This window comes from Neopsephotus bourkii, unplaced genomic scaffold (genome assembly GCF_033783945.1).
Source record: "Neopsephotus bourkii isolate Nb327-2 ecotype Australia unplaced genomic scaffold, CSIRO-AGI_Nbou_v1 NB_1423, whole genome shotgun sequence".
Lineage (NCBI taxonomy): Eukaryota > Metazoa > Chordata > Aves > Psittaciformes > Psittacidae > Neopsephotus > Neopsephotus bourkii.
Genome location: NW_026901900.1, coordinates 2913658 through 2932916, shown reverse-complemented (window position 1 = coordinate 2932916; position 19259 = coordinate 2913658). Strand labels below are relative to the sequence as shown.

At 40.5% G+C, this 19259-nt stretch overlaps 1 protein-coding gene across 15 annotated transcripts in view; it reads right to left on the bottom strand.

The window, feature by feature from the left end:
• The window catches only part of GRIP1 (glutamate receptor interacting protein 1), a 327255-nt gene that overhangs the window by 216617 nt on the left and 91379 nt on the right, over nt 1-19259 (bottom strand). For 3 of the 15 annotated variants that reach the window (XM_061368082.1, XM_061368084.1, XM_061368075.1), the window contains exon 1: nt 10085-11482. The exons of 2 other annotated variants lie outside the window; for them this stretch is intronic. In XM_061368082.1, the coding sequence (XP_061224066.1) occupies nt 10085-10217 (133 nt within the window). In that variant the 5' untranslated portion in view covers nt 10218-11482. Of the gene's footprint in view, nt 1-10084; nt 11505-19259 lie in introns of those variants that run through there. 10 more of the 15 variants (XM_061368067.1, XM_061368068.1, XM_061368071.1 and 7 more) reach the window with 8 other exon arrangements.

Sequence of the window (19259 nt, the reverse complement as noted above, 5' to 3'; positions counted from 1 at the left end):
GTAAGCGAATCATTAATGCCCTAAGATCAAGACAACTTCTCTCCTCTTTTCTTTTTTCAGGCAGGATGCCTGCATAACTCCTCTGGAAATCTTCCGGGAAGTCAGGTGAAATACAGGTCAAGTTACAAAAGGTGCATTTCAGAGACTACTAATGTGTCACTAAATTCATAGGGATTTCAGTGAAGCAAGCAGTTCCACCATCTTACTGCACTCTAACTATTGATGGGCAGTTATAACCACCATCCTGAACAGCTCTGGTCTCTCCATTTCAGAAGTCACTCCTGTCTCCTTTTATCAACAAAAGGGAACGTGTAGCATTCTCATGACAAGCCACGTGACATTCTACCACCACTCAACAGAAAATACATGCTCACAGAATCACATAAAATAAGTGTTCCTGCTTTCCAAATTGTAAATGCCACCAGATGTATCCAGATTTACTGACAACTGACCTGAGCGCTGCTGCTGCTAAGCAGAGCTTTGCCACAGATCCAGGCTCTCTCCCGACTTTCTTTCACAGACACCTTCTCATTTCCCCTAAACTAGGTTGTCAGATGCAGCATCCCTGTCAGACAGCATGGCAAACATCCCTTTTAATTTCTGAGCATTCAGTGCTAATACAGCTGACACCACAGCCTGCAGCTCCTGCCATGACCCATCTCTTGTTGACTACACAGCTTCAACTGGGCTCCTTCAAATGGGGTGCAGACAGCAGTTCATAAAGGCTCTGAATTATTTTCTACTCTAACCTGCAGAAAGTAAGGGCAAAAAGCCACTATCACTCTGTATTTAGAATATGTAAAAAATGTGGGTTTATTGCACTTATTTGTAATACATTGTGAATCCTTCTTTTTTTATTTTTTTTTTTTCCTTTTAACAGAGATGCTACCAGCTGACAGAATAGCAACAAGGTGTACTGTTGAAGGAGGAGTTTTCCCCTCTGGGACAGGGACAGTGTTACCAAATTAACAAAGACCTGAGCAGCCACAGAGCTTGCTAAATACACCCAAAGGAAGCATTTGTGAACACATCTGAAAACACAGTTTACTGAGTTAATACCTCACCTGCTATCTGTCTAATTTTGATTTCACTTTCTTTTTCATAGTTTCATTCAAACAGTAGCTCCCCCAGAGCTGTCCTTAATCTCTTTTCTCCTTGCTTTCTTTCACATCCTTTCTTCTCCATCCAACGTCTCCTTTCATAAAACCACATACTACTTGAGGTTAGAAGGGCTCTTGGAAGTCCTCTAGCCTAAGTCCCCTGCTCAGAGCATGGCCAGCTCTGAAGCTGGATTTAACCTAAATAGGTAGGTCAGGGTGCTTGCAGCATCACCCAGTTAAATTCTGAGTATCCCCAAAGAAATTTCTCACTGTCCCTTCCGTCCTTGTCCAACTCCATACCCAAGCATGGGGAGGGACTCTTCATCAGAACTGTAGTGGCAGGACATGGGGTAATGGTTTTAAACTTAAACAGGGTAAGTTCAGGTCAGATATAAGGAAGAAGTTCTTTACTGTAAGGGTGGTGAGGCACTGGAATGGGTTGCCCAGGGAAGTTGTGAATGCTCCATCCCTGGCAGTGTTCAAGGCCAGGCTGGACAGAGCCTTGGGTGACATGGTCTAGCGTGTGGCGCTCCTGCTCATAGCAGGGGGGTTGGAACCAGATGATCTTAAGATCCTTTCCAACTCTAACCATCCTGTGATTCTATGTACACACAGGTCTTAGAAGCATCAGGCCTATACCCACACGACTAATTCTGACACCTGGAAAACCATCTCTGATGGCCTATCTCCAGCATCAGTGTTATGCAGAAGACGTGGTGTTTGTATGCCTTACTCAGGGGCATTTTATATTGTGTCTAGGAAGTACAGAACAGGCTGGGTAAATCCAAAGGGTTCATTCTTTACTTTCCCTCAGTGGGGCTGTAGAAGCAGATCAGCCATGTCCGTCACACCCTCAGATTCCTTGCAGGGTGGCATGATCTCATACTTCCTCTTGCACCCTGCTACTCCCATTCAGTTTGGCTCTTCCCTTGGCTGCCTTTCCAAGGACAGTTCTCCTCAGATGTCTCTTATCATCTGTTCAACCATGCCCAGGGACAGCCCAAAAACTAATGCCTGATTCTTCCTGCCTCTGCCCACAGTGCTCCCAGTGTCAGCATGCAGACTGTTCTAAAAACACACTGAAGCACTATCTGAAGTGTGATCAGATGCTATGCCCACTCACCAAAATTTACTTGTGCCCATCTTAACACCAAGGAGATTTTGCTTCATTTATAGCAAGTATTATGCCCATAATGTGCCATTATGGAATTCCCACTGCATGTTGGAATTTCCACTGCATGTTAAAGCCCAAGGAACTGCTGCTCCATATTCTCTACTACTTGCACACACACACCACTAAAAAAAGCAAACTGCAAGCTGTAAGTGCCAGATTCAAACCATACTTCCCTTGGCATGCTACGGCAACTTGTGACAGACATAGAATCATAGAATCACAGAATAGTTAGGGTTGGAAGGGACCTTAAGATCATCAAGTTCCAACCCCCCTGCCATGGGCAGGGACACCTCGCTCTAAACCATATCACCCAAGGCCTCGTCCAACCTGGCCTTGAACACTGCCAGGGATGGAGCATTCATCTCCAAATTCAAGCTCTATGGTCAGGGAAAAAAGGGATGAGCCCCAGTGGAAAGGACGGTAGGGAGGCCAGGCCCAATGCTGCACAAGGACTCAGTGCAGCCTCTGCCACATGCTGAATCCATCACACGTGCCACAGCACAAATGAGCAGGTAGTCCTTCTTTAAGGACTCATTAAAGAGAGACCACATTAAGGTTCTATAGGCACTCTCAGTTCTACTGCCTTTTAAATCTGGCGTGGGCATTCTCTGAACTGCAACGGTCTTGCACGCTGATTCGTGTACAATTTCCTGGATTCAGAGGGAAACCAGAAAATCCTCTGAACAAAATCGGTACTGTTCAGGTGCTTGGGTCATTGGCAGTGTGGTCATCACAGGCTCCTGTGTCCAGCCACAGCGCTGCTCCTCATCCTTTCTGCTGAAGAACATTAAACAGAGTTGCCTAATAATTTCCATACACGCAATGAGGATTACCGTATTTGCCTTATACAAATACTATCTACTGTAAACAGGTGTTTACATTCATGCTGATGATTAGAGTTGCTGGCATGCCCTGCTGAAGAAACACAGCAATCATTCAATAAGTGTTCATAATCTAATCAGCAAGAGGCTTATATTGTTGCTTCCTCTTTTGTTCTGCTGTTTTAAGTTTTCCATTGGAACTGAAGGTTAATATTAAATCTGACACCTCAGTAGCTGCTTTTACATCTCTTTTTAATCTTTGTTCATAAAACCTGATGTTTCATTCACTTCACAATAACCACGGGGAAAAAAGTAATCACATTACTACATGTTTATGATATAAACTGACAAAGTCAGGATTAAAACCATAAACTTAGACATCATTTCAGGAAGTACTAAGTCCAGATCTCTCCAAATTTCATTATTTGAACTTGAACATCATATATTCTAGATACACTAAAACACAAAGGGTGCCAAATTCTCTGAAACAGTGAAGGTACAACCTCATACCAGCAGCCATTATAAAAGGAGGAAGACCTGTCACAAATACATTTCTCAAGCAGGGACAATCAGGATCTTTAATTATTCAATAAAGAACAGGACTAGAAAGTAAATGAAGGAAAAGTAGCACAGAAATTGTACACTCATAATTGCTAGCAGGCAGAAGTGTTTATACAGTTCATGCGAAGAATTATGTAACTCAGGTCTCATTATTTCAGTGAATTAAAATAAATAAGCTGGCTTCCCTCAAGTAACTCTAAAGCAATGTTTTACCATCCATGCTCTGCGCTGCCCTCGGAGTCTAAGGGCCACTTGCAGAAAAGCCACAAAGGGGTCATGTTAAAAAAGCAATGCTATTGCTGCCAAACTTAAACTGGCTGTTGCACCACTGTGCTTTAGGAGAAAAAAGTATAAAATCTCTATGGCCTGTTTCATGTATACTGAAAATATTTCCCCCAAACCAGCACACATCTGCCTAAGAAATGCATTGCTCCAGTCCTGCAGGGAACCCCACAGCTTCATATGCCTCACTGACAGACCCTGCGACTGGGTATCATGCTACTGCACAAGTAACAACACCAACGTAATTATCTTTGAATATATATAAAGAACATGATGTGGCTAACGCTGCTATTCAAACAGCTTAAGCATCTACAAACACAAGCCTCATCCCAATACTTACATGCTTTTAACTACTATAAAAAAGGAAAGGAAGAAAATAAGATTTTAATATATGTGTATTTCTTACAGGCTTGGAAGACCTAAATAATTTCATGGGATGCCCAACAGCTGTAACATTCTCCTTTTTGTAACACACTCCTACTAGTTTGCTCTCTATAAAATGAGATTAATTCTTCTCTACCTCTTGGGTTCTTCCAGAAAGGATACAGTGATTAACAACCATGGCAAACAGGACAGCAGATAAATGGGATCACCTCCAAATACACAGTTCATTAGAAGTCAAGCAACCCTTTGCACGAGGATGCCTGTCATGAAATACAAAACTCCACTTGATGCAACAACCCAGTTTTTAAAAAAAAACCCAAACAAAAAAACCCCAAAACAAAAAACCCAAACAATCTAATATGCACGAAGATGAAAAAGCAACAGAAACAGCACAAGGATGCAACACCTTTATCTAATGAGTGCCAGGATTTTATTAAAAAATGGAAAATGTAATTGATACCTGTACACAGGAAGTTTTACCCTGGAAGTGGCTTCAGGGACAACAGTCACTTGCTACCACTTTTTTTCATTTAGAAGTCTCTAAATGGGAAAGTTGATAGTCTCTGCCCCAACAGTAAAGTTCAAATGCAGTAGCCTACTCTATCACCATGCCTGGCTTGCAAACTAACACTGGGTGTTAGCCCTCTTATGACAGAGTCTCTCTGGACATGGGCGTCACATCCCATTCCTGATGAATTTGTGGTTTTGGGGTTATCCAGACCTCAGGAAAAAAGTAACTTCTGGAAAACAGACAGAAATGTTGAAGAAATATAATCCATTCATTAAAATCTTCATGGTCCAACAATCATGAAACAGCCATTAAGGAGAAGAAAATAAGAACCTTTAGCAAACTTCAGACATTTTTAAAAAGATTATATCATTGCGTTTTCAAGGCCTGCCATACTCTCTGCTCAGGTGACCAAGCCTTTTTTCTTGTAGGCTGCAACAAATGTATTACCTTTAGTTTCAACAAAAGCTGAGATTTTACTGTACTGAAAAGATCTGTGATAGGAGAAGAAACCCCCTCACACACACACACATCCAGTTAAACTGCGGACTAGTAATACACAGACTTCATAAAATGAAAAGCAGTTGTACTGCATTCCTTGCCCTTAAGATCAACTAACATCTCTGCAACCTGAGCTGGAGATAATCAGTGCCCTTGTCACCACGCTACTCATAAAACCATTAACTCTTTTACAACCCAAATCAAACCTATGAGACTGCTGGAAACAAGAATATTTGTTATAATTTACGAAATAGAGGAAATCTTGACAAAAGAGATGCTGCTACTGACCACAGGCAAGTCAGGGAGGGAAGCCTCAGTGTTTTTTCTTAGTGATATTTTAGTAGCAAGTCCCTCTATGAATATTTAACACAGCTTTAAAACCATCCAGGGTATGAAATGTAAAGTCATTTGTTACTCAGATTTTGGCAGCTAAGGGATTCTCTGCACCAGAGCATCAAGTCATGTTGGAGACTAACACCCAAGAAGAGTTTTCCTGCCGACATCATCCCAAATAGAGTATCATACATCCAGTATTCATTTTAACTAATTATTCCCAGACTTCAGTCAACAAAGAGGAAACTTTCATCTCTGAGTTATGCAAAACTTCCAATTCTTCCTTTTTGCCTTATTTACTAGGCTAGGAGTAAAATACTTTACCTTCATTGTCCCATGACGACACAGGGAGAGAGGTGGGACAATTAATGGAAAGAAGAGAAAGACCATCACATGCATTTTAGAGTAAATTCAAAGAGGTTTACCATCCTGAAACTGAGGAAGTGAATGATTCTCACACAAGAATTGCGAAAGAATTAATAAATGGCATCACAGGGAAAACCTGTGATTATACCACAGATCCACTACGGCAGACTGCTTTGTCTAGAATATCAATGCTCTTGTCACATAATATATCCTAGGCCTTGAAAACGGATAGAAGAAAATATTTCATGAAACTCTGAGTGACTACATGGAATATTTTAAGGTCAGGGCTAAAAAACATATGATCTTTTGAGTTCCTTGGAGTTTACTAGTAGAATTCTTTAATCATTGGGGTTTGGAATTATTCTTTAACATTTTCATTGCATCAACAAAAAATAAAGCCTTTATGCCAACGGACTATGCTGCTGAAATCATGATGGGAGGAATAACTTAAGAAGAACTGCCAGTTCTTAAGAAGTTCTTAAGAAGAACTGCCAGAGTATCTTCCAGGAGGAGATGAATGACAGAAACCAGAAGTAATGCGAATTAAACAAAATGTAACACCCTCTGGACCTGGCATGGGCACTCTGTGACAACCACGTTTTGTGTGACTTGTAAGTTTCTAAATGGGAAGAAACCCAAACTCTCCCAAGTGTTCTGCTAATTAAAAGACTTAGCACTGAAACCAGAGTGGGGTGGTGTTTTGGTGAGAGATGACCAAATTAGGCCAGGTCCCAAAAACACCTGGCTGGTCAAAACGAAGCTCAAACCTCAAAAGTCCTGGCAAAACACTCCAACTACAGCAAAAGGGCATGTCATTTATGAGAGCATTCCATACATGCTGCATGCATACATACACGCTACATACCTACATGCTACATGTATGTATGCATACGATGCATACATACGTGATAGCATTCCTGATGTTTGCTATCAGACTTGGTAATAATATAACAAGGGCCTCTTTCATGCCTTACTAAAAGGAACAGGTTGAATGGCAATGTCATAATGCTGCACAAGATAAATATAAAGCTTTTTGAAATGTTTTAAACAATAAGCACCAACTTGTCTGAGTAGATCGAGTAGCAATTTCATCACCCATTATATTCACACTGCGAAGTCTTACTGAAACGGGCATGATGCCTGCACTACTGTCAATACGTTTGTGTACCAAAATGGTTAGTTATTCTAGCATTACATAGAACAGAGATGCTTCCAAAAGACAGGAGAGTTGTTGCATGTCAAAACAAGAATATCCATTTTGACTACAACCTAATGGATGAAGTGTCAAAGCAAAAAGTCATCTGACTCAAGAGCTTGGATCTGTTTTTTTACTCAGGGAAGTTTAGGCACTACTACACCTTTCCTCCATCCAGCTGTGTCCCAGTATCACAGTGAATGTGGTCTAAGACAGAGCTTCAGAGGAATAAAGACAGTGTACCTAACAGCAGGAGCTACAATATCTAAGCGCAGCTGGGCTGAGGACAAACTAAAGTCACCTTTTTCCTGTGATTCCCAGAGGCCTGTTCTATTTTTAACTTTGTTTTCTTTCTGTTTGATCATTTATTCTAATGTAGTTTCTGCATTTGTCCATTAATTCAGCCTCTACACAACACTCTAAGCAATACTATGAACAGACAGAAGAGAGTAACAAGCTCATGAAGTGATTGGCTCAGACAATTTTCAAATGCACCGACTAATTGGATATATAACTCATAAACGACGGCAGAGGAGGGATGGATAACAATGTGGGAAGAGGAAGCCAAATCTAGAAAAGCTCCAACTGCATTCAGTTGAATGAATACCTCTTTGATTTCATTAACTCTGATATTCTGAAAATCACACCAATAAATATGATCTTATTCTGAAGCACACATTCTTCTAAGCATATAAATGGAGCAAAAATGGCTATTAAAAGCTTTGCAATTACTCTAAACTTGCACTGTAAACAGCATTAACACCAGACCATAATTAAACTAAATATGAAACATTTCATTGTCCTCATTACATGAAATTCAATTTCAAGAAAGCATTTATAGTAGCACCAACAGTATCTTTCCACATTCATATATTGCTTTAAGCAGCTACCACACCTATTCAATGAAAACAGTGACACATTTAGCCCAGAAAAATAAGGCAAAAGAAACACTTGAGCAACTCATGTTTGATGCTCTCATCTGTGCCATATTTGGTTTACAGTAACTCTGAGAAGCTGCCAACTCCTTGTGCATCCAGCTCCATAGGACTGTGCACTATTTTGACCATTCAATTCGAGTATTGCAATCACTGGTGTAAACACCACTTCAAAATCTAACACAGATTCATCCCACCTGAAATACTTATGACCTGCACAGGCTGAAGTGTATACTATCCTGTTATTTTCCAAGTAGAATAAAAGGAAAAACCTATTAGGCATTTGGTTCAATCTTAGTGACTTACATTAAGTCAAGAGTTAATAATTTATTAATCAGCATTCAAGAAATCCTTATTACATGTGACAGTTTTTGGAGGGGTTTTGCTTTCTTATTTGAAAGACCTTCAGCAACAACCAGCAAGGGAAATATTTTGACATACTGCTTTGACACCTTCCTTTGATTTACATATTAAAGCAAGAAAAAGTTATGTGCTTTCATTAACATGCATCATTTTCACATTTTTCCATGCTAAGTAGACTTAAATTTTCAGTTCTGCTGTAGATTTTATGTAAATATGTTCTATTACAACTGCACTGCCCCCAAAATAGGTCTTTTTCTTACAAGAATTCCATCTTAACAGCATAGATAAATTATAAGATTATCAGCATGATAAATGCTGTTAAAAATGGAGAGATCAAGACTGTATTAAGGAGAAACCCAGGAAACAACCAAACACCCTACATGAGTTTACTTTTGGAGACAGGCACTCATGGTACACTGGGAGTAAAACAAGAAGAAAACCTCTTACTTCCTAATTTTCCAGAGGATAGCAGTACTCTGGTGCTGTAAGGCACAATCATATTCATTGTTTTGTTTTAAAACAAATGTAAGGTTCTTATGATGTATTTCAGCAAAGTGGAAGTGAAGCCGAATGATGCAAAAAGATACTGACAGACACTCCTATAGTACAGAGCAACAAAGAAAGTGCATCAAACTTCAGCTGCTCAACAAAAGGCACAGCTTTACTGCAAAGGTCCCAAAACACCTGCCAGAACAGCAGAAACCTCTTAAAAAGGTGCTTTCTGTGCATGACTGCTTTTAATGCCACCACCTTGTCCTGACCAGCTCTGCACAATACGCTGGGTAGGGGCTGAGCATGGCTTCCCTCCCACCATCCCCATGGGCACCTCTGGGCACATCGCCTCCTCTGGGAGAAGCCCATAGCAAACCAGCAGCCCCGAAGCCTGACAGGTACAGAGGATGAGTCCTACCACACTGCAAGAAACAGCTCACAGATTGCACAGGGACTTCTGATCAGATGGTTTGTTTAGGTTTCGGGCGAGCTGCTGCTGGCACGTGAACACAAGCAAACAAAACCTACCACTCAATTCTTCAGCAGTGGTCCTGGACCTGCCCCAAGGAAGCAACCCACTTGACTTAGTACTGAAAACACGAGGGCACAGCAGAGGCCCGGAGGACTGACTGTCCCCTAATAACAAACACTAAACATCATCTCCAACTTACAATGACTGCTGCCTCTACAGTGGTTTAAAAAACATCCATGCACCTTTCCAAAGGCTCTGTACAAGGGCTACCACCGCCCTATTGCTTCTCAGCACAGTGTTTTAACAAAAGGTTTCCAGCAGTCAGACTCAATTAACTGCACCTGAAATCTTACCCGGGTTTGCAGACAAACCCCATTTACTTTGAGAGCAGCCGTGCCACTTCAGCTGCTTTGTATTGTTCATCAGCAGTCACAGCCACATAAAGCCCTAACACAAACCGACGTTTTAATACCTGCACGAGGCTTAGATTCTAGCAAGAAATATTGTTTGTGTTTTCAGGGTTTAGGGTTTTAAAACATCTTAAAAGCATTGTATTTCTCACAGCCACGGGAAAATGAGGTTATGCAAAATACTCACTTCGAAAATGCTCTGAGGCGTAATAGTAGACATCCTCGTAGCCCTCATGGTAATCCTCCTCTGGACGGTACTTTTTGCCTTTTCTTCTTCTCGATCTTCTTATCTGCTTGACGAAGCCCAAGAAGCGCTCCATCTCCTGCCTCAGCAGCACCGGCCAGCAGCCCCCTTTGCCCTCTGCTTCACAAAGAGCTGTCCCAGCATGAATCAACCGCGAGCACCAGAGCGAAGCTGCAGCCTCTGACCAGCCGCTCAGGCACCACCAAAAATACCCCTCCCTTACCTCAGCTGTGACTAGCAAGCATATTGTTTTCCCTTTAAAAAGAAAATAAAATATGAGAAAGGGGGTAGTGGACTTTATCAAATACACTAACTACAATATTTCAACATGAAAACAGGCAAAGGAGGAAAATACCGATGCAAAAGGAGAAAAGTCAGGATTTCAAGAGGTTATTAAACAGCAGAGGACAAAGTTGAAGAGACCTGCCTGCCAGCAAGGGGAAGCCCAGCACGGAGAGCTCCCTATCCTGTGTTTCCATCATTTGAAGAGGGGCTGGGAGGCGGGGATAGATGTTAGTCAATGGACTGAACCATATCTCAAGGCAAAACAGGTTTTCATTTGCCAATTAAATGCTGCCCTCGTATTTACCCAGGAACAGACTTAGGAGCCCGTTTGATTTCATTTGTTGTAAGAAGAGGAAACACGATGATCCAATCGTGGCATCACATATGCAGGATGAATAAATAGCAAAGTGGTTTAATCCATACACACAGCCCACTCACCGGCAAGTGTGTGCTGAATGTGTTAATTGGAGCAGCAGGGAGAGAGCTCGGCAGCTGTTAAAAAATGACACATATACCCACTGGGCATTAGTATATTCTAATCACCACTAGATCTAAACATTAAAAGGCACTCTGCAGGCAGGTCTCCCATAGAGCTGGCTAGGCTATATGGCAATAGGCAAACAAAGGAAGCAACATCAGAAGCACGACAACGGTAATTTAAAATCCCAGCAGTTTTAAAAACTTTAAAATTGAGGTACAGCAGACTATCCTTTGCACAGGCTGATAGGAAGGAAAAGCCTGAAAAGTCGCTTGCTCTCTTCTCTTGCTGCATGCCTGAATCCCACATGCATTCCCTAAGATAAGGCTGGAATTTCATCCGTGTTTCTGATGAAGTTTCCTCCTGCACAAGAACAAAAGCAGTGCCTGCTTGAATCCTATCACATCGACATCTGCCACAGGGCTTTTTTTCTGTAACAACACCCCCATGAGCCACATGAAGCCTCTAGTCCAGCAGGACCTCTCCTGTCTGCTGGCACAAGTCAGGGATCAGTCACCTCAGTTAAACCATGTGCTGATTGTGGTCACCTGCACCCATGCTCGCAGGAGATACCATTTTGCACATAAGGAGCGTTAGGAAGTCAGAGAATCGTCCTGTAAAACAGACTTTACAGGGTCATAATCTGGAAAATGAAAGGCACGCAGAAGTGGGGTTAGTTTCTGGTGAAGCGAAGATTTCAGTGAGTCATTATCTTGCAAAGAGCCAACCAGGGTGGTGTTTTTAAAAGCACAAAAGAAGTAAAGCAAAAGCCAGGACTGCTGTTTAGCATTGCTTCAACACAAGTATGCAGAGATTGATCAGGAATGAATTGGGGTTTTCTAGTTTTGAAACATGCAGAAGTTATGAGCAGAGGTCAGCTATACCTGCTATCTGAGCATCCCAAAACAAACACACCGTGAAAGCAAGCTCTGGAACAGCTGTGAGCTTGGCCTAGCTTCCCAGTCACTTTAAAACAATATTGTCACAAAACCACACCCATTTTATCTCTAAAAGGTCAAATAAATACAGGCACTTGTACTGAGCTCCCCACAGGAACACAGACTCTTCCTCCTTGACCTTACCAGGCCCTGCTTTCCCACTGTGAAAATGCAGCCACCGTCACTAGCTGATGAACATCCCGAGGGCACTACCAGAATTATTTTTAGTGTAACTTGTATAAGGAGGTTATTTTTTATTACAAGTCTGGTTTTTATCACACAGCTTTCAAACTGCGAAGGGTAAAGACCTTAGCGGAATATTACAGGTATATTACCAAAAATAAAAAAGCCAATAAAACTTTTCTATGGATCTTTAAGAAGGGATCACTCACTGTATGTTCTGACGGTTTCAATTCACATGTCTTTTCTGTGCTCTGCCACCAAGCAGCAAAAACATTGCATTAGTATCATGAAACATGAACACCAAACAAAGAGCCTACAGCAGAGGCAGAACTCTCTTTTCAGAGAGGGAAATGTTGTTTTGATGCTATATTTGCTGCTGTAGGGCTCTCTCCCCAACAGATGTGCAAAAAGTTATTTGTAGGTGTCAGAAACATTCATCTTGAAGACAGAAGTTTTGCGGCCATCACTGCTTCCCGAAGTTAACTTACAAAGTTCCATTCAAAATGGCACAGCTACTTTTTACAAAGGAGAAAATGTAAAACTTTCTGGCTTTTAAACTGTTGTCTAAAAAGGTGAAAACTGGAACTGAACAGACACTTTGCTTTCATCAAGTAAATACACCCTTTTCCATTGCCTCTGTTGCTGTATGTCCTGCTGCAGTGGTAGTGGCTTCCGCTGCCCTCAGCACACCCCAAGGAGGCTTTGGTCCTTTCCACAACAGAACCAACACAGCAAATAAGCAGCCAAGGGAGCAAACAAATTATCTCAACTAGCACATAAACACCAGATGTAGTACATTGCCTGCCTGACCATTTTCTAGAGAGAACCAATCTAAATTTGGGCACATTTTGAGCTTTGGAGAGTGTGTCATTACCTGGTGCAAAAGACCTTCCCTTCTCTCCCCGTGTTCAGGAGGTGCATCACATATATATAGAGCTAATGTAGTAAAGCAGAGAAAATGCACTGAATGGTATCATTGGTCAGTGCTCACAGTAATGGCTCCCACCTATCTTGTATGTAAAGTGTAAAGAGCTTGAGTGGGTGCATGAGAACCTGTCAGATAAGCACAGGGGGTTCAAGCTCTACTGCTCATCACTGTACCCCACCAACTGCTACTGTCTAAAAAAGACAGGCTCCATCTCCCTCATGGAAGGTCCAGAAGCAGGCCCATAGTTTCTAACACAGAAGCTGACAGGTGTGCCAGCATGTAATTTATACACCTGTTTCCTTTAGCATGAGTGCAAACAGCAGAGAAAATGTCAGCATTTTATATATATATGTGTGTGTGTGTATATATATAGCCTAGAATATGCTGAGCTTTTGATAGGATTTTCCACACTCTAAAATATACTGGTATTTGGGGCAATTCACAGAGAAGGAAACACCTTAACTGAGAGCAATGTTCTTATAGGTTAATAGCAGTCAGAGTATTAAATGTTCTACTAAACTATAAAGACTTCTGAACAAAATTTTTGTCCATATGCATTACATACTACCTCTGTGGCTTCGCTGAGAACACTGGAGACGTTCATTAGCTAGTCCTCATGCCATACCTGTAAATATTTTATCATAGTCCTACTTTCAAAGGTATAAGCAGAGAATTCAGTTTCACAAACAGAGTTTACTGGAGTTAGAAAAAAATAAATAAATAATCAGCAAACTACTGCTTTCCCCATTGCTTAGGACTGACCCTTTTGCAGCTGCTTCTGGTTAGCATTGCACTTCTTCGTGAAAATGAATATGGCTCTTGTAGCCTTCTGCTTGAAAAGCAGTAAAAAAGCATAAATGTAACAGATGCATACTACAGTTCCAGAAAGACACCTTGATTTTATGGGAGAAGCAGGAAAGAAACAAGCATTAGGTTTCAAATTTTTTAAATGCAAAACATCAGAGATGACAATGAGTTTCATCCCTTAATGACAAAGAGAATAGGCTAATTATGCCCACAGGGTATAAAAGTAGGTGTAGGTTGACATTCCGAAGCTGTCTCTGAACTAGAGTCTATTAGAGAATCGATTTTCTGGAGTTATAATGCCACAGCAGAAGCTGCAATGTAAGTATGTCTCAAGCTCTTTGGCTCATCCTTTCTCCGTGAATATGCTTACTTCAATAAGAGCAAGTGCTCTATTGCCACTTCCAAGGTGGCTTCTTCCTTTGAAGAAGCTAGGATTATCATGCTGTCTTCAGCATGACTTGCATAAAACAAATTTGCCAAGTGACGCCAATTAGGTAATAGCTACAGCCTTCATTCTGATAACTAGATTAAGAAGCTCCATCAAACTGGATCTGTCAGTTACTTACTGGAAAAGACTCCATGGCAGTAATAAAACAAATACACCATTAAGACACTGTCCTTTTCAAAAGTTGAGCTGAGGCAGAAATGCTGTTGCATCCGTGGATAATTGTCTAGAAGACAGATGTCAGCATTTAAAAGCTAACTTGCCTTTGTACCTATAGCAAAGATTAGGTTTCTCGTCATGTAGAATACCTGCATTTAACATTTTGTTCACACAAACGTAGCTATTATCAAGGTAAACGTTCACAGGTTTCACAAACCTATTTTCTACAGCTCTTTTTCCAATATTTGGGGGAAGAAGTAGAAAAAACATTTTGGTATCCAAGAATAAACCGCAAAGGTACTAAATATTTAACAAGGATTTCCATTTGAGTGGGCTTGCAAACATGATGCTTTGAAACCAGAGCATGTGAATGAAAAAAAGCTTCTCTAATGCTTTGTATCAGAAATATAGAATGGAACTGGCACCTAATATTAACAGTTCTAAGCAGGTATTTTGCCTCCTGTTCATCAGCATGTTTCAGTGTTTAAAAGAAAAACATTTTAGATTGAAGAACCCTCCTGTGTCTCCCTTTGCTTCTCTGGGCATGCCCTGAATCTCTTCTGCGGGGGCAAGGAATGCTCCCACGGGGAAACAGCTGTGTAAGAGAACACACAAGGGCAGCCATAGAGACCTTCAAGTTACCCTCTTTGGGGAAAAAAAAAAAAAAGCCAACACAAAAAAACAAATGCACAGTACAAAAATTAAGATAACTATAAACAGTTCTTGGAGGTTGGCTGAATAGAGAAAATAGCTATTTTCCCTCCTCCCTCAAGCCCCCATAAAGATATAGCAAACCTCAAAAGGGAAAACCAGACTATTTCTTCTCTGGCTCTCTTTCAACTGAGTTTTGATCATCTGCTGTCATTCTTTCTGGAGACCAGCAATAATAGAAAAAGAAACTAGTCCTCTTATTCGTCTTACAGTATCATCTTGCCTGACCTTCTAGTTTTTCAAGAGCAGATGTTTGTTTACACACGGTAATTGCTCATGTTAAGGCTGCAATTTTCCACTCAAAATTTGCCCTAAATATCCTGCTGTAAAATGTGAGCTTATCAGTTTGAAAATTATCAAATGCCTGTAATTTACAATCTATTAAAGCACTGTAAGAACATATGGGCCATATACGCAGTACAAAGTTAATACTGTGTGTGAGAAGAAACAAACAGCCCACCACCGCCCTGAGGTACCACCTGAAAGCCCTCTGTCTGAAACAAGCTTCTGAATACTGTGCTCTTCTGAAGACACCTGGAGAGGCCATCGAAAGCATAGGACATAACTAATATTACACCGCACATCTCTCTCACTTGACAACAGAAGAATATGCAGAATAACCAGTGTACTATCTGCATGAGAACTGGATGGTGATACAATACTGTTTATCCACTACCGCTGTCTTTCACATCTGATACTTTTTATATGCTGTAAAATTATCAGTTTGCTCTGATTTTAATGCATTACACTCAGTTTCACAAGTCATTGTATAGTCTTGTTATTTGTTGCTCACATTCAATCACAGACCATTGTTTTCTTCTGCTCCTGAATTAAAGAATGCAAGATTTAAGAGCTGGAGTTCAGCTTTTCTATTACCTAGTCATAAATTAACTGGAAAATCCTTTTTATTTTAGGCCTTTTTTTTTTTTTTGCAAGCGAACACACACATTTTCAAGGTAAACTTGCAAGTGCCAGCAAATACTTTGAGAAATTCTATTGCATTTTACCATATATATTATTTCATATTAACATTCCTAACGGTTTTGTTTTTTACAACATTTTCTCACATACAAGTGTGCACATAGAACTGTGAATGAGGAAAAAGTAGAACACAAAGGACAGAGGAAGAGGCTACATTCATTTAGAGGGAATTGGAGCACTGCTTGTGGGTTTAATACCAGAACGTTGTCTCTTGTATATGAAGAACGCTGAGAAATCTTTGTGGCACTGTTTTGAAAGGGTCACTTGTCAAGTTGAATTTCACGCAGAATGTAAGCTTCGGGGAAAAGAAGCTATTTCCTTGCCCCTCCAATTCAGCTGAAACAGTTTGCATACATTCTAGTTTTCTTCTTTTTCTAGCCTACTTGGCTTTAAATAAATAACTAATTATAACACACAGATATGCAGAAACAAATGTTAACCTGACCACCACCAAGGAAATACAGCTTAGGTAAAATTAAGTATAAAATAAGTTTGAGTTTGCTTAATATTTTGTGATACCAATAATCATTCTACAAGAAAAGCTAACCAGAGAGGAATACTATAACCATATTTAAAAGCCCTCAAGGGCTGAAGCAGTAGACTGATATTTTAAAATACTAAAACTAGAACATAATTCTTTGAGAAGTCTGAATTAAAGGTGTTTTCATCTTTCTAAAGCAATGTAGGAAATGGCTAGAGGGAACACTACCAAGACTTCACAAACTTTGTTTCATGCACAAAGTATAACTCAAATCAACTGTGAAATACATATGGAGGAGGGGTTTATAATATGGATATGGGTTTTATTCCTCACTGAGTAAGAAAAAGTTGTATTTCCCTAATTTTTGAGTCTTCAAAAAGTGCACATTTCACTTCTAACCATAAGTAAACTCTATGTAGAACACTGGAAAGACAGAATAATTAATTAAATCACAGCTCACCAGAACAAACATACCTGGCAAATACATTAAATGAACTTCTCACATAAAGCCATCAAAATATTCATTAGGCTGCATACCATACACTACCGGAGCTATAGGGTGCCATCAAACAAGGTTGAGGTAGGTGGGATTTCACAGTTAACTGACGGTGGAAGACCTGAATATGATATGTGACATTTAAAGTAGGCTACAGGAGAATCCATCACTAAACATCTCTTTTCATGTAAAAGTTTATGCAAGAGCTTTTTTACTGGGTGACATTAAATGGATTTAGTTTCTTACCTCATGAGATTAGCGAAACTAGCTGCAGAAAACCCTCCTGCTATCCTCCCACAGATGCATCCTAACCTACTCACTGAGACTATTCCCCACCGTCCATGGCCACAGCCCCACTGAGCAGGGAGCACTAAGTGCATACACATACACATGTATTCCCATAGAATATCTCACTCTGCTTCCATAGGTTAAAATGCGAAGAGGTTAAAATGTGAAGGACCAGCATGACATGGAACACAAGGACAAAAAGATCTCTGTGTGCCATTTCATATAAATCCTCATCTTCTGCATGATATAAATTCTCTGTATCAGAGGTATCATGTGAAAGACTTAGATTTGCAAGCTCTGGTGCAGAGGGATGTCTGTACTCCCCAGCAGCACCATGATGGTTGTTCTACCTCTTCTCTTACTAATACGTAATAACAGTAGCCATTTGGAAGCAGTGAAAACCTTGTTATGCTTCATTATTGAAAACGTCCACCAGTCATGTATTGTACATTCCCCTGAATTACTGCAACAGGAAGCTTTTGTGATTTGTTTAATAAATTGAAGCAACAGTTAGAAGTAATAAAGGATGGGCAAAAGGAGAGAAATCTGACAGGGGAAGACTGCAACTAGAAAACAGCAGCAATGAAAAAGCCCCTCTGTGAAAAAAACCACAGGCATCCAGAAAGTAATTTGTATCCTGAGCCCCATATGTTTTGTTGGTGTCAACAATACGTTAGATAAATAGAAAGTTGGGTTTTTTTTGCAGGTGAGCTCCGAGAAGAAAATTCTGCTCAACAGTCAAGAAAATACAACTGCAGATAAAATCTCCATTGCGATCATGTGAATTTACAACTACAGACTATGTAAATACAGTTAAACCATCTGGAGTCCGCTGTCCTAGAGGCACATGCCAACCCGATAGCAATGAAGAATCCAGTTACTCAGATGGATTAACCTTTCTTCTTCTCTCTATATACCCTCCAATAAATACCCTCCACAGCCAGTTGTTCCTTTTTTTCTTTTTAAATCCTGAGTTTTATGTAATTCCGGTTGTCCCTGCACAATCTGACACCGTAAAGCATACCAAGTAAAAAGAACACAGACTTGAATGGCAAAAGGACAACTTCACATGTAACCTCACATTAATGAAGCCCAAGTATTACATGTCCACAGAACTGAAGGATCACAGTTTCTGTCCACAAGCTCTCAGTACAATAGCAAGGCCCATTGAACATTAGTGTGGTACTTCATTTCCCTCATGCCAAACAGCAGTTTGGGAAATGAGAGCTGCTGACACTTCATTATGGATGAGGTTCGACTTCCCTTCTGTCCCCATCCCAAGGGCACAGAGCAGGTTCTGCAGTTCAGACTGCGATTTGTTTCCTTGTGGAAGTCCACCTTCTTCCCTCCAGGAAAAAACAAAAATAAAAAGGAGAAACTCTGCTTTAGGCTGTTGCCAAAAGGTTAACTAAGAAAATACAGACAAAGCAAATACACAGACTTCAAAATTGTCTGCTCCATTTCCTCCGTGAGAGCAGTGTTCCTGGTTTTGAATGTTAAGAGGCAAACCACAGGGAAAAAAATGCATTACATTCTGGGCTTGTGAAACTCATCCACTTCTGCCGTGAGTTTTGACATTTTCTGCTGGAAATTCACTCTTACAGTAACAGTTTTGCCATATAAAACTGTGGGACTAAACACAAAGTAATTTTTTGTTCAGTGGTGCACCCCTCACAGGGTGATACAGAATAGAACAAATACTTCTATTTTTCTAGGTAAAAGACTATGACATCATTGACCTTATCGTACATTCCAGAAGCAACACAATTACTGAGGTTTCTTCTCTTTGAAAGTTGACAGTTCCCAAACAAGAGTACTTGGAACTTACACTCTATGGCACATAGCAGAGACAAAACAGCTTGATTTTTCAAACTCCCCTTTGATGATGATTTGTACTTCAGGATATACTTCATTCCTCTCTCATGGTCCTCCTCATCG